The 26,388-nt window shown below is 50.6% G+C and overlaps 1 protein-coding gene across 7 annotated transcripts; it reads left to right on the top strand.

Annotated features, from left to right (window-relative positions):
- The first annotated feature begins 7 nt into the window (after positions 1 to 7).
- BATF2 (basic leucine zipper ATF-like transcription factor 2) lies at positions 8 to 25,514 on the top strand. 7 transcript variants are annotated; one of them, XM_055094494.2, is made up of 4 exons: positions 8 to 86; positions 15,739 to 15,855; positions 18,921 to 19,022; positions 23,647 to 25,514. In XM_055094494.2, exons 2-4 carry the CDS (start codon positions 15,847 to 15,849, stop codon positions 24,328 to 24,330), a joined length of 795 nt encoding a protein of 264 aa, XP_054950469.2. In that variant the 5' UTR covers positions 8 to 86; positions 15,739 to 15,846; the 3' UTR covers positions 24,331 to 25,514. The 7 variants fall into 7 exon arrangements, with proteins under 7 accessions (XP_054950469.2, XP_054950470.2, XP_008952277.4 ...); XM_055094495.2 differs by lacking the exon at positions 8 to 86 and having other exon boundaries at positions 15,172 to 15,855; XM_008954029.4 differs by lacking the exons at positions 8 to 86; positions 15,739 to 15,855 and adding an exon at positions 16,411 to 16,534 and having other exon boundaries at positions 23,650 to 25,514.
- The last annotated feature ends 874 nt before the right edge of the window (positions 25,515 to 26,388 follow it).

Below are 26,388 nucleotides of genomic sequence, written 5' to 3'. Positions count from 1 at the left end.
AGCGCTCAAGAAGTCCAGAAGAAGTGAGGAAATAGGTCAAGGACCAAGCCCTTTTGTAAACTCAGGAGACAGCCTTATTGCTGCAGGTAAGTGTGAATAGGCAGCACGGAAGAGCCTCTCTCATGCTTGGGAAAGAGCTGTCAGCACCAGCTGAGGACAATAGTTAACTCCTGTGTAACTGTTTGCAACGCACTTCACGTGTTCAGCTTCATCCTCCCTGCAACCCTGAGAGGTTTATATTCTTTTCGTAGCTATGATAATGGAATCCAGAGTGTTTAAGGAGCATGGGTGAGATTCAAACTCAGGTCTAGTAAATGGTAAAGCACAATGTCTTCATGCCTCCATGAAGTTTGCCTAGAGAGAGGTCTGGAAGAAGCTGGAGCTTCCCATCTTGCAGAAAGGGGCTTGTGGTCAGAGGAGGGCTGAACAGATAGGCTGCCTGAGTGGGACCCTTCGGTCAGCACCATTTACCCTCCATCACACACACACAAAGGAAGAAAGTGAGCATATCGCCTACCCAGAGGCTTCGAAATGCAGCTAAGATCAAAATGGGAAATGCTGGCCGGGCGCCATGGCTCACGCCTGTAAACCCAGCACTTTGGGAGGCCGAGGCAGGTGGATCACGAGGTCAGGAGTTCAAGACCAGCCTGGCCAACATGGTGAAACCCCGTCTCTACTAAGAATACAAAAAATTAGCTGGGCGTGGTGGCGGCACCTGTAATCCCAGCTATTCGGGAGGCTGAGGCAGAGAATTGCTTGAACCCAGGAGACGGAGGTTGCAGTGAGCCGAGATTGTGCCACTGCACTCCAGACTGGGCGACAGAGTGAGACTCCGTCTCAAAAAAAAAAAAAAAAAGAAAGAAAGAAATGTCTAGAGGTAGGAGCCTGCCATCCTGCTTCTAGGAGCCAGCACCACATTCTGGCACTGCACAGGAACAACGAAGTTCACTGTGGCATGGTTTGGAACAGCAAGAAATTGGAAAAAACCTAAGTGCCTCCAGTGAGGGCAGGTTACCTGAGCCGGGGTAGGTGCATGTGAATTCATGAAGCCCTTAAAACAGTGAAGTGGGCCAGGCGCAGTGGCTCATGTCTAATCCCAGCACTTTGGAAGGCAGAGGTGAGTGGATTGCTTGAGCCCAGGAGTTCAAGACCAGCCTGGCCAACTTAGGGAGACTCCCATCTCTATAAAAAATACAAAAATTAGCCAGACATGCTCACTTCAACCCAGGAGGCGAAGGTTGCAGTGAGCTGAAATTGTGCCACTGCACTCCAGCCTGGGCGAAATAGTCTGTCTCAAAAAAAAAAAAAAAAAATTAGGTGTAGTGGTGCACATCTGTAGTTCCAGCTACCTAGGAGGCCAAGGTGGGAACCAGGGAGGATAAGGCTGCAGTGAGCCGTGATCATGCCACTGCACTCTAGCTTTCATGACAGAGTTAGACCCTGTCTCAAAGAAACAGAAAACAGTGAGGTGGAGCTGTAAGATACCAGTGTGGAAAGATGTCCGCGCCATATTAAATGAAAAACAAAAACAAAAATTCAGTCCTCTTTTAGTTTTAAAAATAACATAAACTGGAAATATGCCCACTTAGCAATGTTTTTTAATCTATGAGATGCATTCCATTAAGGAAGTGGATTGTAAAATTAGTGTCACAAATAGGTTGAACTGTATGAAATTGCCCATATTTGACAGTTTTGATACACAGATGTATTTCAAATGGTTCAACCTAGTAGCATTAACAAAAATGAAATAGAATGAACAGAACTGAAAACATTACTACCTTTACCCACGTAGTAAAGCTAAGTAGCGTTTGGTGAAACATTTGTTTTAGATATTTATACAGATATGTGTACTTCTCACTGTGAATCACAGTCACAAAAGTTTGAAAATCAGGGCAATGAAGTTTGGGAGAACATAAAATTATTACCTTGGGTGTGTCTATATTTTCTTTTTTTCTTTGAGACAGAGTCTGGCTCTGTCACCCAGGATGGAGTGCAGTGGCACAATCCTGGCTCACTGCAACCTCTGCCTCCCAGGTTCAAGCTATTCTCCTGCCTCAGCCTCCTGAGTAGCTGGGATTACAGGCATGAGCCACCATGCGCGGCTAATTTTTATATTTTCAGTAAAGACAGGGTTTCACCATGTTGGCCAGCTGGTCACAAACTCCTGGCCTCAAGAGATTTGCCTTCCTCAGCCTCCCAAAGGGCTGGGATTACAGGTGTGAGCCACCGCACCCAGCCTCGGATTGTTTTATTTCCTACCAGTAGCATTGAAAGAACTTGTTCAAATGTCTGGCTTAAAGTCTTGCCTGTCCATGCTGTTGTTCCCAGGGGCCACATAGTAGAATTTCAGTGAATAGAAATTTAAAAAATAAAAATAAACAACATCCAAGCTCTGTGAAAAAGGGGGAGTTCAGGAAGTAACTATGTTTAGCTTTTTTTTTTTTTTTTTGAGACAGAGTCTTGCTCTGTCGCCCAGGCTGGGGTGCAGTGGCACGATCTCAGCTCACTACAAGCTCCGCCTCCCGGGTTCACACCATTCTCCTGCCTCAGCCTCCCGAGTAGCTGGGACTAAAGATGCCCGCCACTACGCCTGGCTAAGTTTTTGTATTTTTAGTAGAGACGGGGTTTCACCATGTTAGCCAGGATGGTCTCGATCTCCTGACCTCGTGATCCGCCAGCCTTGGACTCCCAAAGTGCTGGGATTACAGGCGTGAGCCACCGCGCCCGGCCAACTATGTTTAACTTTATAAACATATTTTAGAGACTGGGTCTCACTCTGTCACCCAGGCTGGAGTGCAGTGGCACAATCATGGCTCACTGCAGCCTCAAGCAGTCCTCCCACGTCAGTCTCCTGAGTAGCTGGGACTACAGGTGCATGCCATCAAGCCCGGCTAATTTTTTAAATTTTTTTGTAGAGACGAGGGTCTCGCTGTGTTACCCGGGCTGGTCTTGAACTCCTGTGCTTAGGTGATCCTCTCACCTCAGACTTCCAAAGTGCTGGGATTACAGGCATGAGCCACCCCACTTGGCCTGTGTTTAACTTTTGAAGAACTGACTGTAGCTAGAAATTGGGTGGAGAGGCGTTTAAAGACAAGTAAGGGGCCTCATTACGAGCTGTGTTTTCATTTGCCTCATGGAAAGGAGGAGAGCTCTTTTTTTTTCTTTTTTTTTTTTTGAGACGAAGTTTTGCTCTTGTTGCCCAGGTTGGAGTGCAATGGCAAAATCTCGGCTCACTGCAACCTCCATCTCCCAGGTTCAAGCGATTCTCCTGCCTCAGCCTCCCAAGTAACTGGGATTACAGGTGTGCACCACCACACCTGGCTAATTGTGTATTTTTAGTAGAGACGGGGTTTCATCATGTTTGTCAGGCTGGTCTCAAACTCCTGACCTCAAGTCATCCACCTCGGCCTCCCAAAGTGCTGAGATTACAGGCATGAGCCAATGCACCTGGCTTTTTTTCTTTCTTTTTTTTTTACTTTCAAGCAGAGGAGCAGAAGAGCACTCTTAAATAAAATCTTTGGGAAATACCTTTGGAAGAAAACTAGGAAAGAAGATGTATAGAGCTGTAGTTATATATAACTGTGAATATGAATATATATATATATATATTTTTTTTTTTTCACAAGAAAGAATCGTGAAATTAAAATACCCAAATCGTGACATCTGTGAAACCTGCTTTTGAAGGGGAAACTTCTTAGGGCCGAATAAGTGGCTTGTAACTTGAGGATAGAGATCTACAGCCTTTTAACAAGGCATGTTTACCCAACGTCTAGAAAGAAAAATTTGGCATTATTATTATTTTTAAGACAGGGTCTCACATTATTATTATTATTATTATTTTTGAGACAGGGTCTCACTCTATCACCCAGGCTGAAGTGAAGTGGCACAATCACGGCTCACTGCAGCCTTGATTTCCCTGGGCTCAGGTGATCCTCCCATCTCAGCCATCTGAGTAGCTGGGACTAAAGTTCTGTGCCACCACACGCAGCTAATTTTTGTATTTTTTGTAGAGACTGGGTTTTGCCGTGTTGCCCAGACTGATCTCAAACTCTGGGCCCCAAGCAATCCTCCCATCTTGACCTCCCAAAGTACTGGGATTACAGGCGTGACCCACTGTGCCGGGCCTGAAAATTTGGCATTATAGTTTTAATTTTAAAAAGTAAATCATTTTAATCAGCCATTATATTTCATGGATTACCTTTATAATAATAAGAAAAGTAACAAAATTCTATATTCTGGAACCAGAAGGAAAAAAGGCCGGGGGAGAAGACTCTGCTTAAATTAGAACTGCTGGCCATTAAGCATTAGCAAGGAGTATACCCAAGTATTTTATTTATTTATTTATTTATTTATTTATATATCTAAATATTTATTTTTAAGTTTGCTCTAGACACACAGTTTCTGTGTGTGTGTGTGTGTTTGAGACAGGGTCTCGTTCTGTCATCCAGGCTGAAGTGCAGTGGCATGATCACAGCTCAGTGCAGCCTCGTCCTCCCAGGCTCACATGATCCTCCCACCTCACCATCCCAAGTTGCTGGGACCACAGGCACATGCCACCATGCCCAGCTATTTTTTTATTTTTAAATTTTTTTTCTTAAATAATGATGAGGCTGGGCACGGTGGCTCACGCCTGTAATCCCAGTGCTTTGGGAGGCCGAGCTGGGTGGATCACTTGAGGCCAAGAGTTTGAGACCAGCCTGGCCAACATGGCAAAACCTCGTCTCTACTAAAAATACAAAAAATTGGCCGGGTGTGGTCACGCGCACCTGTAGTCCCAGCTACTTGGGAGGCTGAGGCACGAGAATCACTTGAACCCTGGGGGTGGTGGGCGGCAGCGGAGGTTGCAGGGAGCCGAGATTGCGCCACTGCACTCCAGCCTGTATGAGACAGAATGAGACTGTCTCAAAAGAAAATTTAAAAAAAGAAGGAGCAAGTTATGATTGTGTTCATGTGTGAGAAGCAGCACTTATATCTGGTGTAAATTGCTCCAGATTTCTTACACTTATAAAGGAGTCTCACGAAGAGATGGGAAATTGGGTTCTCTGGATTCTTAGTTTTCCCTGTTTAACCCTTCACTGTCATTTGTTGCCCTCTGTGGACTTGCCTTATTTTTCTGCAGTGTTGCAGCAAGTGAAGTATTCTTCATGCAGCTTCTCATGAAACCTTCACCGGGAGGCGGCAGATATCTGTGTTAGAGGAGTCTCTTTCCCTTATAGATGATCTAAGTTAAATTACTACCAAGTCTAGAGTGCACCAGCTTCAGACATGAGGCCCAAACGATGTCATTGGGAGTCAGACTCTTCCTCTATCTGCTGTCCTCCGGGCTGGCTACATTCTCAGGCAGAACCCGCTCATGGGAGTAGGACGGCCACCAGAAACACCAGCTTAGTATCACCCCAGGGGGGCACATCCCCAGACCCTGTCACTTTCCCAGTAACTCCAACAAAACTCCCAGGCCTGTCCTTCCTTGGTCTGGCTTGGGTCATGTGCCTATTCCTGACATCAATCACTGTGACCAGGTGAGATTGGCAAGGCCAGGGCCCCAGGCCCGTGCTGGAGTGCAGGGTTGGGGTCACCTTGTTGCCCAGGCTAACCTCAAAATCCTAGGTTTAAGTGATCTCCCCACCTTGGCCTCCCAAAGCGTTGGGATTACAGGCGTGAGCCACCATGTCCGGCCTATTTAATTCTTTTAACCTACATTGTTTGTATTAGATTGTTTATAATAAAGTTACAGTTTTAATGAGAAGACAGAAAACCTGTTTTCCCTCTCTGATAAGACAATCTAGGATGCCAGTCTTATTTTTTGGACCACATGCCTGTGACAGAGGCACCAGCAAGCACGTGCTGGCAGCTTACCCAAGTGTAGGTTTTGTCCTACTAATTAATAAGCAAAGAACTGGAAGCACAGAGATGGCAACTGCATAGAGACCATAGTTCTGCCCTCCCACTGCTAATCTTCCTGTAGGTTTTTTTTTTTTTTTTTTTCTAGACAGTCTCACTCTGTCACCCAGGCTGGAGTGCAGTGGCGCAATCTTGGCTCACCGCAACCTCCACCTACCAGGTTCAAGCGATTCTCCTGCCTCAGCCTCCCGAGTAGCTGGGATTACAGGCATGCACCACCATGCCTGGCTAATTTTTGTATTTTTAGAAGAGATAGGGTTTCACCATGTTGGCCAGGCTGGTCTTGAACTCCTGGGTTCAAGTGATCCACCCAGCTCGGCCTCCCAAAGTGCTGGGATTACAGGTGTGAGCTGCTGTACTCAGCCTATGTAGGTTTTACATATCCAAAGGCAGCCAGGTCCTCAGTGCTGGTCAGTGATGATTCAGTGGGTGTGTACATCCTGCATGCCACTGCTGCATGCCTCATAAGACAAGTCAGAGTGTTCAAGCATCTGCATTACAGGTCTTAGCCCAGCTGTCTGTGTGGGAGGCAGCAGAGGCATCCTCTCCAACTCCAGATGACAAAAGGAGGTGTTATTCACCACACAAAGGCACATGACATCTGCAAGCTTTTCCAGAACCTTAGGAGGTAGAAAGGACTTGAAAATCTGAGATCTTCCAACAGCCATGTGCTCGTACACCTCACCTGTTGCCTGTGGCCCCTCAGGAGCAAAGCTGTGCTAGATGCTTCTTGCCTCCATGGGGCCAGGCCTGGTGAATGAACGCAGGAGCGCAGCTGCTGCCCCTGGTTGCCCGTGTCCTGCTGTGCCCTCACTCCGGAACCTAAGAGGCAGGTACCACTCTTCTCTCCGCATGACAGACCCCCCCCACCACACTCACCTGGATCGCTGCAGCAGCCTCCTGACCGGCTTCCCTGCTCCCCTGCTCCAAGGCACAGGGACCCTTTTTTATTTAATTAATTAATTATTTATTTATTGAGACAGAGTCTTACTCTGTCACCCAGGCTGGAGTGCAGTGACGTGATCTTGGCTCACTGCAACCTCCGCCTCCTGGGTTCAAATGATTCTTGTGCCGCAGCTTCCAGAGTAGCTGGGACTACAGGCATGAGCCACCATGTCTGGCTAATTTTTGTATTTTTAGTAGAGATGGGGTTTCATCATGTTGGCCAGGCTGGTCTCGAATTCCTGACCTCAGGTGATCCACCTACCTCGGCCTCCCAAAGTGCTGGGATTACAGGCATGAGCCACTGCGCCCGGCCAACCTTTTTATTTTTTATTTTTATTTGTTATCATTATTATTATTATTTTGAGATGGAATCTCACTCTGTCACCTAGGCTGGAGTGCAGTGGCGTGATCTCGACTCACTGCAACCTCTGCCTTCTGGGTTCAAGCGATTCTTCTGCCTCAGCCTCCTGAGTAGCTGGGATTACAGGCATCCACCACCATACCCAGCTAATTTTTGTGTTTTTAGTAGAGACAGAGTTTCGCCATGTTGGCCAGGCTGGTCTCGAACTCCTGACCTCTGGTGATCTGCCCACATCTGCCTCCCAAAGTGCTGGGATTACAGGTGTGAGCTACCATGCCCAGCCTATTTATTTATTTTGAGACAGAGTCTTGCTCAGTGGTGCAATCTCGGCTCACTGCAGCCACTACCTCCTGGGTTCAAGTGATCCTCCCACCTCAGCCTTCCAAGCATGCGCCACTATGTCCGGCTAATTTTTGTATTTTTTACAGAGGTGGGTTTTCATCATGTTGGCCAGGCTGGTCTCGAACTGCTGACCTCAAGTGATCCTTCTGCCTCGGCCTCCCAAAGTGCTGGGATTACAGGTGTGAGCCACCAAGCCCGACCAGGGACCCTTTTAACCTATGCGTCAGATCATGTTCTCCTCTGCTCAGAGCTCTCTGGTGCTCTCTGTATCTTTCAGAGTAAAAGCCCAAGGTTCTCACTGGCCTATGAGCCCCTGCGTGAATGGCCCATGGCCTCCACCCCAATCTCTTGCTCCCTGGACCCTGCCAGTCCCAGGAGTCCACTACACCACTCTGCCCCCGACCCCAGCCAGTACCTCACTGTCACGGCTCTCTCGTCTTTAATTCTTTGCTCAAAAGTCCAATGTCAGAAACAATTTTTTTTTTGTTCAAATATCTCAACGAGGCTCAGTCTGACCCCGCTATTTACATGTGAAATCCCCTACCCCACACTCCCCATGGCCCTTACCTAGCTCTCTTTTCCCCGTGGTACCTGTGGACTCCCACCAGACTAGATAATTCACTTAAGGTAATTATCGTCTCCCTGCTCCTCCCTAGGATGGAAATTTCACAAGGGCAGGATTTGGATCTTTTTTTAAAAAACAGATGTCTCCCAGCACCTAGAGCAGGGCCTGCCACATAAGACATGCTCAGGAAATAGTTGCTGCGTGATAGAAATAGGGATAGAGGTTTGTGAATTGCTTTCTAGCTGCTCACACGGACAGGAAGCAGCAGGGCTTCACCAGCCTTGTTCTTACCATCAGGTTTCTCAGCCCCCCAAACTGAGGCAGACCCAGCTCCCACTCTCTGAGATCCTCACAGATGCCAACTCCCACACCAGGCCCAAATCAAAAAAGGCATCTTGGCTGGGCACGGTGGCTCATGCCTGTAATCCCAGCACTTTGGGAAGCTGAGGCAGGTGGATTACCTGAGGTCAGGAGTTTGAGACCACCCTGACCAACATGGCGAAACCCCATCTCTACTAAAAATACAAAAACTAGCTGGGTGTGGTGCAGGGCATGGTGCTGGTCACCTGTAATCCTAGCTACTCGGGAGGCTGAGGCAGAAGAATTGCTTGAACTCGGGAGACAGAGGTTACAGTGAGCTGAGATTGTGTCACTGCACTCCAGCCAGGGCAACAGAGCGAGACTCTGTCTCAAAAAAAAAAGGGCATCTCATAGGTACTGCCTCCCGACGGGTGGTGGGAAGGGAAGACTGAGCCCTGTAGTGGAAGGCAGATGGCAGTGCTGGGGGAGGTACCCAGGTCTCTGTCTGCAGCACCAGCCTCGGTTCATTGCTAGTCCCTTGTTTAGAAAAAGGCCTCCCAAAAGGCACAGGCAGGCCCCGGCCTCCAGCACAGCAAGAAGGACCCTGAGAAGTCATTGTCAAGTTCCTTCATTTTATTTTATTTATTTTGAGACAGGGTCTCACTCTGTTGCCCAGGCTGGAGTGCAGTGATGTGATCTCAGTTCACTGCAACCTCTGCCTCCCAGGCTCAAGTGATCCTCCCACCTCAGCCTCCTGAGTAGCTGGTACTACAGGCTCATGCCACCATGCCCAGCTAATTTTTGTTTTCGTTTTTGGGTTTGTTTGTTTGTTTGTTTGTTTGTTTGGTAGAGATGGGGTCTTGCTGTGTTGCCCAGGTTGGTCTCGAACTCCTGGGCTCAAGTAATCCTCCTGCCTTGGCTTCCCAAAATGCTGGGATTATAGGTGTGAGCCACGGCACCTGGTTAAGTTCCTTCATTTTACACATGAGGAAACAGGTCCAGAGAGGGCACAAGGCTGTCTGAGACCTCGAAGCTTGGTGAACGTGAGCTGCAGGTGAACTCAGTTCTCCAGAGGACCCCATCCCCAGACTTCCTTCTGGATGGGGCCCCCTTTCCAGCTCCTGGGACCCTGGTCTGGGGCCTCTGGGAATCAGTCCTGCTCCTGCAGACCAGCAACAGGTACAAATGCTCCCTGCCGTCTAAGGGTGTCCTGTGCCCCCGTTATTCCACTCCAGGCCCCAAGATGTTTTCTGGATCAGCGAGGAATAAGATGAGAAGAGCACGTGGAGGCTGCAGCAGAACCTGGGTCTGCCTGTTTCTGCCGCCTCCTTGTACTTGGCCAGTTCCCCACTTCTTGCCAGGCCTCAGTTTCCCCAGTTGCAAAACAAAGAAACTGGAGAATCTCTGGAGTCCTCTGGCTGTGACTGACTGCTGACTTGCATGGCAAAAGCTCTCCTGCACCCTTGGTGCTATCCTTGGTGCTATCCTTGGTGCTGGTTCTGCCAAGGGCAGCACTGCCTTGTCTGTTGCATGTTGAGTCGCTAGCTAGTCTGGGTTGGGCTTCATTTCCCACCCCACTGCACCCCAGCCAGCCCTCCAGTCCCTTGCTCTGTGAGCTCGGCTGGCCAGTTCCCGGCACCAGCCTCCACATGAGGCCCTCCCGTCTTTAGGGGTAACTAGGACAAGAGCGAGGGACTTATCCTTTCTGAGGTCACTGGTGACCACTTTCCATACTTTGTTTCAGTCATGATGGCAGCCCTGGCGAAGTGAGGGAATTATCACCATTTTACAGACAAGGACAATGAGAACCCAGAGAAACCAAGGGCCTTGTCCAAGCTCACACAGTAGCAGGACAGAGCAAGGATTTGAACCCTGGTCTTTCTGGGGCTTGAACCGCCTGGGAAAATCTAGGAGCTATGGTTGCAACTGCCATTTGCAAACAAACAAAGCCCTGGGATGCTCTCAGACTCTTCAGAGCTCAGCTGTTTATAATTTAGACTGCCTTCCCATTTCCAGAAGTTCCAGACCGCTTCCCAGAAAGATGTGTAAGTACATTAAAGGAATGGCAGAGACTCAGAAGCTCAAGGCATTGGAGGTGGCAAAGGGCCAGCAGGACTGGGGGTTGGGGAGGGGAGTGAGCGTGGGAAGGTGCACCGAGGACCGGGCAGTGAAGAGCCCCATAGAGCCCAGGGGAAGTCACTTAGTTCCTGGGAGGCCCAGCTATTTGCAGACTCCAACTTTTTTCATTTTTATTTTTTGACACAGAGTCTCTCTCTGTTGTCCAGGCTGGAGTGCAATGGCACAATCTCGGCTCACTGCAACTTCTGCCTCCCAGGTTCAAGCGAATCTCCTGCCTCAACCTCCTGAGTAGCTGGGAATACAGGTGTGTGCCACCATGCCTGGCTAATTTTTGTATTTTTAGTAGAGACAGGGTTTCACCAGGTAGGCCAGGCTGGTCTCGAACTCTTAATTTGCCAACCTCAGCCTCCCGAAGTCCTGGGATTACAGGTGTGAGCCACCGTGCCCCGCCCAGACTCCATCTTTAATGAGCGCTGAAATGTGGTATGCACAATGTGCTGAAAGCAAAAGTCTGTTCTTCTCTCCCCACGCCCTGGGGAGTCTCCATGATGTGGCTTCCCCTGTCCCTGCCCAGCATTCAGTACATCTGGAATCATCCTTTGGCAAGCCCTTGCTTTCCTGTCCACGGGTCCTTGACTGCTGGGACCTTCCTCCGCATCTTGAGCAGTGTGAAATAATGGACAGGAAGAGTGCCGGGCTTAGTATCAGAGACACGGGGGAATTGGAGTCCATCTACCTGGGGAGGTGACCAGAGCCCGGGACGTGCTGCTGAGTGGCAGCTTCCTCATGTCGGAAGCTGAGCTGAGGTTGTGGGATCAGCTGGCATCTACTCACCCTTCTTTTGCCAACAGTAACCCGATGCCCTGGGGAACTGCCCCTTCTTCACCCCTAGTCCTTATGGTTTAGATGGGGCTCACCCCAACCCTGGGCTCCAGGATGGGCTTGAGGCCCTGGCCTTGCCAATCTCACCTGGTCACAGTGATTGATGTCAGGAATAGGCACATGACCCAAGCCAGACCAAGGAAGGCCAGGCCTGGGACTTTTGTTGGAGCTACTGGGAAAGTGGGAGGGGCTGGGGATGTGCCTGCCCTGGGTTGCTGTGAAGCTGGTGTTTCTGGTGGCCATCCTACTCCCATGAGCGGGCTCTGCCTGAGAATGTAGCCAGCCTGGAGGACAGCAAATAGAGTAAGAGTTTGACTCCTGATGACATCGTTTGGGCCTCGTGTCTGAAGCTGGTGCACTCTAGACTTGGTAGTAACTTAACTTAGATCATCTAATAAGGGAGAGAGACTCCTCTAACACAGATATCCGCTGCCTCCTGGTGAAGGTTTCATGAGCAGCTGCATGGAGAATACTTCACTTACGGCCGGGTGCAGTGGCTGATGCATGTAATCCCAGCATTTTGGGAGGCTGAGGCGGGAGGATCATGAGGTCAGGAGTTCAAGACCAGCCTGGCCAACATGGTGAAACCCTGTCTCTACTAAAAATACAAAAATTAGCTGGGCGTGGTGTTGCACATCTGTAATCCCAGCTACTCAGGAGGCTGAGGCAGGATAATTGCTTGAACCCAGGAGGCGGAGTTTGCAGTGAGGCAAGATCGCGCCACTGTACTCCAGCCTGGGTGACAAGAGCAAAATCCTGTCTCAAAAAAAAAAAAAAAAAGGCTGGGTGCGGTGGCTTACGCCTGTAATCCCCACACTTTGGGAGGCCGAGGCAGGTGGATCACTTGAGGCCAGGAGTTGGAGACTAGCCTGGCCAACGTGGCGAAACCCCGTCTCTGCTAAAAATACAAAAATTTTGCTGGGCGTGGTGGTGCCTGCCTATAGTCCCAGCTACTTAGGAGGCTGAGCCAGGAGAATCGCTTGAACCCAGGAGGCAGAGATTGCAGTGAGCTGAGATCCCACCACTGCACTTTAGCCTGGGGACAGAGCAAGACTCCATCAAAAGAAAGAAAGAAAGAAAGAGAGAGAGAGAGAGAGAGAAAGGAGGGAGGGAGGGAGGGAAACACAAGCCTGTTGTTACGTGAATAAAAATTAATCAGATATGTATTGAGTGCCTTTGTTAAGTTTAACAGATGTTTATGTGACTTAACTGTGGGCTGTGCACTGTTCTAAGCCCTTTACATAAATTACTTAAATCCTTCTATTATTATCCCCATTGGCCAGGCACGGTGGCTCACGCCTATAATCCCAGCACTTTGGGAGGCCGAGGCTGGCGGATCACCTAAGGTCGAGACCAGCCAGGCCAACGTGGTGAAACCCCGTCTCTACTAAAAATGCAAAAATTAGCTGGGCATGGTGGCACGCACCTGTAATCCCAGCTACTTGGGAGGCTGAGGCAGGAGAATCACTTGAACCTGGGAGGCGGAGGTTGCAGTGAGCCGAGATCGCACCACCGCACTTCAGCCTGGGAGACAGAGCAAGACTCCGTCTCAAAACAAAAAACAAAAAACAGGCCGCGTGCAATGGCTCACGCCTGTAATCCCAGCACTTTGGGAGGCTGAGGCTGGCAGATCACTTGAGGTCAGGAGTTCGAGATCAGCCTGGCCAACATGGTGAAACCCCATCTCTACTAAAAATACAAAAAATTAGGTGGGTGTGGTGGCACACACCTGTAATTCCAGCTACTTGGGAGGCTGAGGCAGGTGAATCACTGGAACCCTGGAGACAGAGGTTGCAGTGAGCCAAGATTGTGCCACTGTACTCTAGCCTGGGTGACAGAGTGGGACTCCGTCTCAAAAAAAAAAAAAAAAAAGGGACAGGGCTTCAGGGCATTCTGGCTTCTCCCAAAACAGTGGTGTGACTTTCTCTTCCCTATAATTCAGTTTATTCATTGGTGAAATGATGAAGTTGGTTGGGGGGAGCCCACAAGGAACCCAGGGCAGGTCCTATGGGAATGAGTGAAAAGTTTCTTTCCTCAGGAAAGTTTTGGGGTTCCTGGGTGGCAAGCTGCCTGCTGGACTTTAATTAATTAATTCATTAATTGAGCATCTATTACGTGAAGGCAGTGTTTGAAGCACTGGGGATCCTTCAAAGAACCAGTCCTGCCATGTAGGAGCTCATTGGTAGCTGTGGTATTTGGGAGGCCTCCAACCCTCCACCCACTGGGGCTGCTGGCTCTGGACTAATGGACCAGGCCTTTCCAAGCAGAGTGTGGAGCAGGACTGAGGCCTAGAAGAGAGAGGTTGTGTTCTCCCTGCAGCTCTGCCCCTCCCGTGGAGTGACCTTGCCCCTCTGGGCATTAGTTTCCTCACCCTCTTTTATGAACTGAAAGTTTGTGTTCCCCCCCCAAACTCACACACTGAAGTGCCAACCCTTGGTAAGATGGTATTTGGAGGTGGGGCCTTCAGGAGGTAATTAGGCTTAGATAAGGTTGTGAGGGTGGGACCCTACAATGGGATGAGTGTCTTTATAAGAAGGCAGAGAGACCATGTGAGAATACGGCAAGAGTGCCACCATCTTCCAGCCAGGAAGAGGCCTTGCCAGGAGCCAAACCTACCAGCACCTTGCTCTTGGATTTCTCAGCCCTCAGAACTGCGAGAAATAAAAGGCTGTCATTAAGCCACCCAGTTTCTGGTATTGCATTATAGCAGCCTGAGCTGACTGAGACACCGTCTAAGGCGAGGTCATATTGGATGGTCCCACCAGCCTGGGAGAAGTCTCCCACAGCCATTCCTAGTTAAACATTACCCACCCTACCTCCCTCCCTCCCTGCCACTCCCTCTCCCAGCTGCCTCCTCAGGGAGCCATAAACGCTGCCTTCTTTGGTCTTCTCCCAGGGCTGTGGTGTTCTGGGAAGAGCTACACCTGCTGTCTCACCTCTGCCAGAAGCCAGGGTCTGGAGAAGAAAGACTGGGGGTCTGGGGCAGGGGCTGGGATCTGGAGTGGGACACTCAGGCCTAGCCCCTCCACACACACACACACACAAGCACACACGGGTGTTTCTTCGTAGTCACATCATGCACAAGGTGCCTGCAGATCCTCCCAGGGGAGCTCATGGGCTGGCTTAATGAGCCCTTCAGGTGCCTGCCTCAGGCAAGATGCCCCAGCCTTCCTGGTTTCCAGGAAACAATAATTCAGAGAAACAGGGATGGCCTCACTGCGTGGGGCATCCCACTTCCGCCTCTGCTCCCAGGCCCCTCAGAAGCTAGGAGGGCAAGGCCCAGCTCTTATGCCCAATCTCACCCACCCAGGCATTTTAAATTAGGAGCCTGCATTAATAATCTTAGAATCCAGAATATGACACCACAAATTTCAGGAGGGGGAATCTTTGCCACATAGTACTTTACAATATCCCAAGAGCTTTCTTCTCATCTCATTCTTTCCCATCTTCAAAACAACTGTCAAATAGGTATCATTTCTTTGTGATCACCAGCATATCTTTGAAGACACTGAGGCTCCAGGTGATAAACTGGGTGAGTGGAGTGCCAGGACGGAGAGTCAAGTCTTTTGTCTCTGAAACCCAGACTTGTTTTATGCCTGGTTCTAGGGATAGTAGGGGACTGCACTCTCCACACCTCTGCCCATAACAGGCATCACTAATCGATCATGGTGTGGCAGACATTGCTAATCAACTGCAGTACTCTTTTTTTACTAAGCTCAGAGGTGTCCATGAACTCTTTAAAACAACATTCCAGCCACCATCACCTATCAGAAGATCATATCTGTATTTGCCATTCTTGTGATACCACATCATCAGCCATGAGCCCTCAGGTCTCAGGTACAACTCCAAGATGCTCTAGTCACCAGACCATAGGACTCTACATACTGCATGCATGCTGTTCTTGGACAGGAATTACTGGCCCCTCTGGCCCCCAAACAGATGCCCCATCCAAGTGTCCCTCTTAGAGTTACAACAAGCATGCAGGTATGCCCGGGGCTTCAGGGTTTGCTAGGTCTTTATTTTTTAATTTTTAATTAATTAATTTTTTTTGAAACAAGGTCTTGCTCTATTGCCCAGGCTGGAGTGCAGTGGCACGATTATAGCTCACTGCAGCCTTGAACTCCTGGGCTCAAGTGATCCTCTCATCTCAGCCTCCTGAGTAACTGGGAATACAGGTGTGTGCCACCATGCCCAGTTATTTTTTTTATTTTTAATATAGATAAGGTCTTGCTATGTTGCCCAGGCTGGTCTCAAACTCCTGAGCTCAAGTAATCCTCCTGCCTTGGCCTCCCAGAGTACTTGGATTACAGGCATGAACCACTGCATCTGGCCTAACAAAATTGTTTTTATCCCCACTTTACAGATTTGGAAACAGAAACACAGATGAAATTACAAACCCAAGTCACATAGCTTGGAAGCTGGGCTCCTAACCACTGGACATCAATCTTTCCACTGCTTCGTGGTCTGTTGTATGAAAACAGTAATGTATCCATCTGTTCTATCCAACAGCCATTGCTTAATTTTGCAGACATGCTTCCATAGTGGTCTCAGAAGGTTTGGGGGTGGTTGTATTACCTGGCTTAGTTCCTGCAATGAGCCTGGGAGTGGGTAGTTGTACCATCCTCCAGCCCATACCCTTACAGATGAGAAAACTAGGGCTCAGAGAAGGAGAGTCACTTTCTGAAAGTTGGACAGCTCCAATGTGTGCTGTGATCCAGAGTTCCCCCAATTCCAGAGCTCAAGGGCTCTCTCTACCCCACATGAGCATCGGTCCCCACTGGCTTCTTCTCTCATCTCAGTCCCTGGCCGCCTGTCCTCCCTCCCCTGGAACACCCTCCTCATACCTGGCCTTTGGTCTACCCTCCTCTCCACCCTCCACCATCCTCTTTCCAGAGAAGGGGCCCAACCGGAAGGCCAGTTCATGTTAGGAAATTCTAGCCACGTGAGCAAGCCTGAGCCAGGGATTCTGAGCAGCTGGTGGCTTTAGGAGAAACTGAAACTTGGCCCTCTGGGGGCGGAGTGGCCACTGGGGATTTAAAGAGCTGCCACTTCCTTAGGCCTCCAGAGGGCACTGGGAAGTCACAGCTGCTGAGGGACCACTCTGCTCCCCCGCCTAAGCCATGCACCTCTGTGGGGGCAATAGGCTGCTGACCCAGACAGTGAGTACAGGGGATTGGGGATCGGGGATGAGAAGGGGAGCTGGGATCCCGTCCTCAGTGCCCAGGCAGTGAGGGCTGCAGTCGGGAGCTCCTAGTCCCAGCTCTATACTCTGAGCAGTGTGACAGAGGGCTCTGCATGCCCCTCTCTGGGTCTCACTTTCCTCCCCCGAAGTCGGGATTGGATTGGAATGAGTTGTTTCCAGCTCTCACATTGCAGATCCAGCCTTCGGTTTAGAACTTGGCCTCTGTGTACTTGCTCTCTCCTAACGTACCTGGTCCCCCCTCACTACACTCACAGCAGCCTTTCCTTCCTTCTCCAAATAACCCAGGCTGGCTCATGCCTGTAATCCCAGCCCCTTGGGAGTCTGAGGCCGGCAGATAACATGAGGTTAGGAGTTCAAGATCAGCCTGGCCAACATGGCGAAACCCCATCTCTACTAAAAATACAAAAATTAGCCAGGTGTGGCAGGGCACGTCTGTAGTCTCAGCTACTCGAGAGGCTGAGGCAGGAAAGTTGCTTGAACCCGGGAGATGGAGGTTGCAGTAAGCTGAGCTCATGTCACTGCACTCCAGCCTGGGCGACAGAGAGAGACTCTGTCTCTATAAAATAAAATAGGCCGGGCTCAGTGGCTCACACCTGTAATCCCAGCACTTTGGGAGGCTGAGGCGGGCAGATCACCTGAGGTCAGGAGATTGAGACCATCCTGGCCAACATGGTGAAACCCCGTCTCTATTAAAAATAGAAAAATTAGCTGGGCGTGGTGGAGGCGCATGCCTGTAATCCCAGCTTCTCAGGAGGCTGAGGCAGGAGAATCACTTGAACCTGGGAGGCGGACGTCGCAGTGAGCCAAGATCACGCCACTGCACTCCAGCCTGGGCGACAGAGACTCTGTCTCAATAAAATAAAATAAAATAAAATAAAATAAAATAAAATAAAATAAAATAAAATAAAATAAAGTAAAGTAAAATAATAAATAAATTCCCTGGGCCATGGTTTCCCTTGGAGGCTCTGCTTATCTCACAGGAGCCCCCTTCACTCACCGTGGGTCCTGTCTCAGCCTTTAGTTTCTTGGTGCCCCAGTGTCTACAGTGAGCCCGCTGTGGACATGGCCCAAGGGAGCATATGGCCAGGATGGAGCTGTGGCAGGAGCCTAGGAGCATTCAGAATCTGCAGCCAGGGCGGCCAGGGCCTTGCCTGAGGTCCTTACCCTCAAAACACATACCCCAGAGAGACTGGGGGCGGGGGCTGGGCTGTGAGCTCTCCAACAGTCCCTCTTGCTCTGACTTTGCAGAGCTCTGGACATTTGGGTAAAATATTTTATCTAAGTTTCATTGATCCCAGGGTACAAGGTGGTCACAACCTTTGAGTCCACTCTTCCACCGGAATAAACCCTTCATTCATTCATCCTTCGCTACCACCCCACTACAATGTGAGCAATTTCAGGGCAGGGATTTGTGTGTATTTTGTTTGCTATCGTGTCCCTCTAGCTTACTGCCTGGAACATAGTAGGTGCTTATACATGTTTGTTGAGTAAGTGAATATCTGCTTTGGGCTTGAGCTGGGCATGAGCACAGAGAACCACATCTGCCCTCATGGAGCTCACAGTTAGGAAAGTTCACACCTTGGTGTGGAAATCATGGCAATGAGAAGAATGGAAGCTGAGCTTTATGGCACGCCGGCTCTGGGCTGCCTGCCGCATGGGCTTTAACCCTCTGCTGTGGTGCTTCCATTGCAGGGATGGGGCGATTGGGTTCAAGAATATGGGGCTCGTTTGGGCGCGGTGGCTCACACCTGTAATCCCAGCACTTTGGGAGGCTGAGGCTGGTGAATCACCTGAGGTCAGGAGTTCAAGACCAGTTTGAGATGAGCCTGGCCAACATGAGGAAACCCCATCTCTACTAAAAATACAAAAATTGGCCAGGAATGGTGGCAGGTGCCTGTAGTCCCAGCTACTTGGGAGGCTGAGGCAGGAGAATTGCTTGAACCCGGAGTCAGAGTTTGCAATGAGCCAAGATAGAGCCGCTGCACTACTCCAGCCTGGGCAACAGAGTGAGACTCTGTCTCAAAAAAAAAAAAAAAAGGAAAAAAGAATGTGGGGTTTGAAGTTGGCTCTGTCTGAGTTTGAATCTCAGGCTTCCCATCTTCCCTGCTTGCCCTCCCACCCTCCACATGAGCGGTGAGCAGGACACAGGGGTGAGGGTGGCGTTCCAACAAGGTGTGCAGTGCCTGCTATAGGGGGTGTGGGTGCCAAGGGAGCTTCTGGGAGATAAAAGACCCTTGGGAACTTGACTCAAGGGGAAAGACTTGGCTTTACAAATGGCGGGCCAGGACGGAGGGCACAAGGCCTGGCTGGGCCCCCTGAGTCCTCTGCCTCATGCCCCACAGGACCCCAAGGAGCAACAAAGGCAGCTGAAGAAGCAGAAGAACCGGGCAGCCGCCCAGCGAAGCCGGCAGAAGCACACAGACAAGGCAGACGCCCTGCACCAGGTGTGGACAACCCCTAACCCCTTTCCTTGTCTCTGGCTCCACTTACTGGCCCAGCCACCTCTTCTCCATCCCACCTTTGAGCAGACCTCCCCCAAACTCCTGTATTTTTCTAGGTCACCTGAGTTTGGGATGAGAAAAGGGTCCTGTGGCTGACATTTGGAAAGTTCTGGGTGTTGAGTACAAACCATGTGCCAGGTACACACCAGGCTCCAGGGACACAAAGGGTCATCCTCAGCCCAGCCGTGTCCTAAGGTGTCCACAGTCTAGGGGAAGGAAGACAGGAAGTGGAGGCAAATAGGGAGACCCCAACACAATGGCCAGCTGAGACACTGGTTAAAATGCAGATTCCAGGCTGGGCACAGTGGCTCACACCTGTAATCCTAGCACTTTGGGAGGCTGAGGCTGGAGGATTGTTTGAGCCCAGGAGTTCAAGACCAGCCTGGGCAATATAGTGAGACTCTGTCTCTACAAAAATTAAAAAATAGTTAGCTGGGCGTGATGGTGCACACCTGTAGTCCCAGCTACTCAGGAAACTGAGGCAGGAGGATCGCTTGAGCCCAGAAGTTCAAGGCTGCAGCGAGCCATGATTGCACCACTGCATCCAACCTGGGCAACAGATTGAGACCCTGTCTATAGAAAAAAAAAAGTGGATTATTCTTCCTCTGCCAGGTCCCACCTTATGAGGCCAGGTGGGCCCAGGGACCTGCACGGTGATTTGTGATTAATCACCTGGGGGTCAGAATTCAGGAGGTGACCAAGACCATACTGTGAGAACTCTGGTTCAGGGTTAAAATGGGCAGGGTTTCCAGTCCCAGTTGCAAGTTGCTTCCTTTACTGAGCTTCATGCTCATCTGAAAATACCATAAACAGTGGCTTAAACAATAGACATTTATTTCTCACAGTTTTGGAGGCTGGGAAGTCCAAGATCAAGGTGCCAGCCAATTCAGTTCCAGATGAGGGTGCTCTTCCTGACTTGTAAGTGGCTGCCTTCTCGCTGTGTGCTCATGGCCTCTCAGTGCACGTGAGAGGACAGAGTGATCTCTTTCCCTTCCTCTCCTTTTTGGGATTTTTGTTGTTGTTGTCATTTTTGAGACAGAGTCTCGCTCTGTTGCCCAGACTGGAGTGCAGTGGCGCCACTTGGCTCACTACAACCTCTGCCTCCTGGGTTCAAGTGATCCTCCTGCCTCAGCCTCCTGAGTAGCTAGGATTACAGGCATGCGCCACTACGCCCACCTAATTTTTGTATTTTTAGCAGAGACGGAGTTTCACCATGTTGGCCAGGCTGGTCTCAAACTCCTGGCTTTAAGTGATCTGCCCGCCTCAGCCTCCCAAAGTTCTGGGATTACAGGCGTGAACCACTGCACCTGGCCCCCTCCTTTTTGTTTTAATTTTTTATTCATTTATTATTTATTTATTCTTTCTTTTTTATTTCTTCATATTCTTTATTTTTTAATAGAGATGGGGGTCTTGCTATGTTGCCCAGGCTGGTCTTGAACTCCTGGGCTCAAGCAATCCTCCCACCTCCACGTCCCAAAGTGCTGGGATTACAGGCGTGAGCCACCATGCCTGGCCTCTTCCTTTTTTTTTTTGAGAGGGTCTTACTCTGTTGTCCAGGCTAGAGTGCAGTCCACGATCCTGGCTCACTGCAACCTCAGCTTCCCAGGCTCAAGCGATCCTCTCCACCTCAGTCTCCCGAGTAGCTGAGACTACAGGCATGCACCATCACACTTGGCTAACTTTTGTATTTTTTGTAGAGACAGAGTTTCTCCATGTAGTCCAGGCTGGTCTTGAACTCCTGGACTCAATTGATCCACCTACCTCGGCCTCCCAAAGTGCTAGGATTACAGGCTTCAGCCACCGCTCCCAGCCTCCCTTCCTCTTCTTATAAGGCCACCAATCCTATCAGATTAGAACCCGATCCTCTATCCTAGGACCTCATTTAATCTAAATTACCTTCTAAGAGCCTTATCTCTAAATGCAATCACATCGGGGGTTATGGCTTCAACACATAAATTTTGTAGGGAACACAATAGAGTCCATAGCACATAGGTAGTGGCATTGAGTGGTCTAAAGAGGAGATGAGCCAGGCGCGGTGGCTCACGCCTATAATCCCAGCACTTTGGGAGGCTGAGGTGGGTGGATTACTTGTTGGCCAGGAGTTCGAGACCAGCCTGGCCAACGTGGTAAAACCCCATCTCTACTAAAAATACAAAAATTAGCCAAGCATTGTAGCTAATTAGGCAGCCCCAGTAGCTGGGATTACAGGGATGTGGTAGCTAATTAGCCAATCCCAGTAGCTGAGGCAGGAGAATTGCTTGAACCTGGGAGGTGGAGGTTGCAGTGAGCTGAGGTCGTGCCACTGCACTTCAGCCTGGGAGACAGAGAGAGACTGTCTCAAAAACAACAACAACAACAACAAAAAAAGGCGATGAAGCCTGAGCTTAAGGACAAATGGGCGTTTTCCCAGAGGATGAAGGTAAGAAAACGCATTGCGGACAAATGACATAGTGCTGGCACAGGCGTGGGGAGCAGCACCCTGTAGACCAGGTGAGAGTGAGGACTGGTGCTCAGAATGGTGCCTAGGAGACCCACGCATCCGTTTATTCCTTCCTTCTGGAAATGCCTATTGAGCGTCTCCCGTGTGCCAGGCACATTTCTAAGCACTGGATATAGAGCTGTAGACACAGTAGACAAACGCCCACCCCAGCCCCACCCACAGGGCTCATATTCTCCTGGGGAAGCCAGACCCACAAACAAAAAGTCCCTAGAGTGGTCAGGATGTCAGATGGTGTTAAATCCTGTTGGGAAAACTAAAGCAGAGAAGAGGGAAGGGACGAAATTGAAATTGTTACTCCTTGAGCCTCCTGAAGGTGGCAAACGAATGAATAAATGAATGAGTGAGTGACTCCGTTCCTGGAGGTGAGTTGAAGCCTTTGGAGAATTTAGGTGAAGGGTGGCTTAATGATACATTTTAGAAATGTCCATCATTCCGGCCAGGCACATTGGCTCACGCCTGCAATCCCAGCACTTTGGGAGGCCAAGGCTGGCGGATCACGAGGTCAGGAGTTCGAGACCAGCCTGACCAACATGGTGAAACCCCATCTCTAGTAAAAATACAAAAATTAGCTGGGCATGGTTGTGCACACCTGTAGTCCCAGCTACTCGGGAGGCTGAGGCAGGAGAATCGTTTGAACCTGGGAGGCGGAGGTTGCAGTGAGCCAAGATTATGCCATTGCACTCCAGCCTGGGCGACAGAGCAAAACTCTGTCTCAAAAAAAAAAAAAAAAAAAATTCATCATTCCACATGTAGAAACCAGCGTGGGAATGGGGCTGGTGGCTTTCAGGCTGAGTCCAGGGCCGGGCGCGGTGGCTCACGCCTGTAATCCCAGAACTTTGGGAGGCCGAGGCAGGCAGATCACGAGGTCAGAAGATCGAGACCATCCTGGCTAACATGGTGAAACCCCGTCTCTACTAAAAATACAAAATATTAGCCAGGCGTGGTGGCGGGCGCCTGTGGTCCAGGAGGCTGAGGCAGGAGAATGGTGTGAACCTGGGAGCTTGAGCTTGCAGTGAGCCGAGATCGAGCCACTGCACTCCAGCCTGGGCGACAGAGCCAGACTCCATCTCAAAAAAAAGAACTTTGAGTCCAGGGCCAAAACCACATTTTTATGCAAAACATCTTTGCAACTTCTTCTTTCAAAGTGTCCAGAAAAGGGGGTGGGGGGACTGAAGGAAGTCGTTCAATTTATTCAGCCCTGTGAGATGTGGATATAAAATTCTTTCTGCATTTTTACCATTACTGTCATCATAAATGGTTATTTAGAACTGCACATTGATTGTGTCTCAGGGGTTCTCAGAACCGGCGTTCAGCAGAACAGAACTTAATAAATGCTGATTCAGGGATGCAGAATCGAACACACTCATGCTGTCAACCTGTAAAACAATCCCCTGAATCCTCCCACAGTGCTCGTAGGGGCGAGTTCTGGGCCCTCAAAAGGGCAGTGGCAATAAGCAATCTAGGACAGAATGACATCAAGGTGGCCACGGGAAGGCCCTGTTGGGATTTGCACAGAGAAGGGCGGCGGAAGGGTGTCCAGGCAGAGGAAACAGGAAATGTGGCCGGGAAGCAGAGTTCATGTGAGGGTCAGGAAGGGAGGGGAGCAAGAAAGAAGGCGAGAGAGAGGAGACCGGAGGTCTGAGCTGCGGCCACTACACAGGCCTGGAATTCTACCACAGGGAATTTGGTGGGCGCCTCTAAAGGGCTTTAACCTGCAATTAATGACATGGTTGCTGAATGGCTCCTGTGGGCAAGAGAATAGGTGGTTTGGGGGACACACGGGTTGGAGGCCCGTGGATATCCCAGGTGAGAAATGGCACCGGCTCAGGGCACTAGTGGTGGGATGAGAGCGCGCGGATCTGAGCCCCCTTCAGAGGGTGGGACAGGGGAGACTTGGTAGGTGGTTATGAAGGGCTGGCCAGAGAGTGGCCAAGAGACCCCACTTGGCTATTCCAATGGTGGTGGCATCTTTCTCCTGAAGTTGAGGACCCTGGAAGGGGCTAAGGCTCATGCGGGGCCCCTGACACTGGCTGAGGTTCCCCTCCCCGCCCATCTGCTTGTCTGCAGCAGCACGAGTCTCTGGAAAAAGACAACCTTGCCCTGCGGAAGGAGATCCAGGCCCTGCAGGCCGAGCTGGCATGGTGGAGCCGGACCCTGCACGTGCATGAGCGCCTGTGCCCCATGGATTGTGCCTCCTGCTCAGCTCCAGGGCTCCTGGGCTGCTGGGACCAGGCTGAGGGGCTCCTGGGACCTGGCCCACAGGGACAACATGGCTGCCGGGAGCAGCTGGAGATGTTCCAGACCCCGGGTTCCTGTTCCCCAGCTCAGCCGCTGTCTCCAGGTCCACAGCCTCATGATTCTCCCAGCCTCCTCCAGTCCCCCCTGCCCTCACTGTCCCTTGGCCCCACTGTGGTTGCTGAACCTCCTGTCCAGCTGTCCCCCAGCCCTCTCCTGTTTGCCTCGCACACTGGTTCCAGCCTGCAGGGGTCTTCCTCTAAGCTCAGTGCCCTCCAGCCCAGCCTCACGGCCCAAACTGCCCCTCCACAGCCCCTCGAGCTGGAGCATCCCACCAGAGGGAAGCTGGGGTCCTCTCCCAACAACCCTTCCTCTGCCCTGGGGCTTGCACGTCTGCAGAGCAGGGAGCACAAACCTGCTCTCTCAGCAGCCACTTGGCAAGGGCTGGTTGTGGATCCCAGCCCTCACCCTCTCCTGGCCTTTCCTCTGCTCTCCTCTGCTCAAGTCCACTTCTAACCTGGTCTTCGGAGCTGGGTTGGCCCCTTCTTTGGGCTCAGGAAGCAGCCTTAGCACACGGGCCTCTCCTCCCTCGCTACTGGGTGCTGCCCTGCGTGGCTGACCAGCTGGCCCAGGATTTCACAGTCGAAAAGGAAGCCACCACTGATGCCTCCCACTGTGACAGGCCCTGTCACCACCAATATCTTATTTCAACCTCACAGTTGACCTGAGAAATCGAGATTATCACTCCACTTTTTCAGACAAGGAAACTGAGGCTCAGGGAAGCCAAGTGACAAGTCCAAGGTCATGAAGACTTTCTTGGAGCTCGAAACACCACCCTCTGCTCCTCCTTCTCCTGTCCTGGCCCAGGCATCCTAGGGGCTGAAATCCTGGAAACCGTGGGCTGGTGTGAGAAGGTTTGCATGCTCAGAGCAGAGAAGGGCTCTCCCCGCTGCTTCGTGATTCCAGGGCCAGAGCCATGCAGTCCCAGAAACCCCAACCTAGCTGGGGCAGGTCCAGAGTCCAAGCCCTGGTGGGTAGAGGCCAAGCAGAAGCCCTGAAGTGGACTCTTGCTTCCCCTAGTAGTGTTTTCAGTGCCAAGAAGCTGAAACTGTGAGCTGGAGTTGGGGAGAGGCCTGGAAGAGGACCATCTGGGATTTCTACAGCCTGGGTACCCATAGCCACACCAAGGCTTCTGGGAGATTCTGCAGGGTCAGCTTTCCAGGCTGTTCCCAAATAGCTCCCTGCCTCCCCACTGCCCCTAAAGCCACAGCAGAAGAGCCATTCATCTCATAAACAAAAAGGAAGAGGAAAGAATGAGGAAGGACCCTGTGCAACGTTATTTGCAGGCAGGGATGGGCTTGTACCTGACAGCACCCACCCCTGTGTGGCCCCCAGGCCCCCATCACCCTCAGACCCCTCCTAAGCAGTTCCCTCATTGCTCTTTGGCCTAGGCTGACAGCAGGAAGAGCAGGGCCCAGGACCCGGTGGAAGTTCAGTTTTGGTGTCTGCTTCAAGAGGGGGTTTTACACTCTGATTCCAGGACAAGCACTCTGAGGCGGGTGGGGGAGAGAAACCCTGGCTCTTCACCCAGGTTTCACACACATGTAAATGAAACACTATGTTAGTATCTAACACACTCCTGGATACAGAACACAAGTCTTGGCACATATGTCATGGAAATAAAGTGTTTTGCAATCTTTTCTGCTTTGCCTAGTTACTTAAACCTCTCTTTGTAACCTACAGAGTCTTTGAAAAAAGAGAGAATAATAGAGATGGGCAACCCCTCATGAACCAGCTAATTAATCTCCCTCCAATACTACAGATGAGGAAACTGAGGCTCAGAGATGAGACGGACTTGCGCAGGTGTATTAGTCAGTGTTCTCTAGAGAAATAGAACCAATAGAGTGTGTGTGTGTGTGTGTGTGTGTGTGTGTGTGTGAAGACAGACAGAGAGTTTTTTTTTTAATGTTGTTTTTTTTTTGAGATGGAGTTTCACTCTTGTCACCCAGGCTGGAGTGCAATGGTGCAATCTCGGCTCACTGCAACCTTCGCCTCCCGGGTTCAAGTGATTCTCCTGCCTCAGCCTCCCAAGTAGTGGGGATTACAGGTGCCCACCACCACACCCAGCTAATTTTTTCCTTTTTTTGAGACAGAGTCTCGCTCTGTCGCCCAGGCTGGAGTGCAGTGGCACAATCTCGGCTCACTGCAAGCTCCGCCTCCCGGGTTCACGCCATTCTCCTGACTCAGTCTCCTGGACTACAGGCGGCTGCCACCATGCCCGGCTAATTTTTTTTTGTGTGTGTGTATTTTTAGTAGAGACAGGGTTTCACCATGTTAGCCAGGATGGTCTCGATCTCCTGACATTGTGATCCGCCTGCCTCGGCCTCCCAAAGTGCTGGGATTACAGGCATGAGCCACCACACCCAGCCTCACGCCCAGCTAATTTTTGTATTTTTAGTAGAGATGGGGTTCCACCATGTTGGCCAGGCTGGTCTCGAACTCCTGACCTCAAGTGATCTGCCCGCCTTGTCCTCCCAAAGTGCTGGGATTACAGGCGTGAGCCACCACGCCCTG

This window comes from Pan paniscus, chromosome 9 (assembly GCF_029289425.2).
Source record: "Pan paniscus chromosome 9, NHGRI_mPanPan1-v2.0_pri, whole genome shotgun sequence".
Taxonomy (NCBI): Eukaryota; Metazoa; Chordata; class Mammalia; order Primates; family Hominidae; genus Pan; species Pan paniscus.
Note: the sequence above shows the minus strand (reverse complement) of the source record. Positions and strands in the feature narration are given on the sequence as shown.

Coding starts and splice junctions, on each gene's coding strand:
- BATF2 (XM_034932961.3), top strand. CDS start 18,852: ATGGCGGGCCAGGACGGAGGGCACAAGGCCTGGCTGGGCCCCCTGAGT. Junction 19,023..23,646: donor AGGCAGACGCCCTGCACCAG/GTGTGGACAACC, acceptor GCTTGTCTGCAG/CAGCACGAGTCTCTGGAAAA.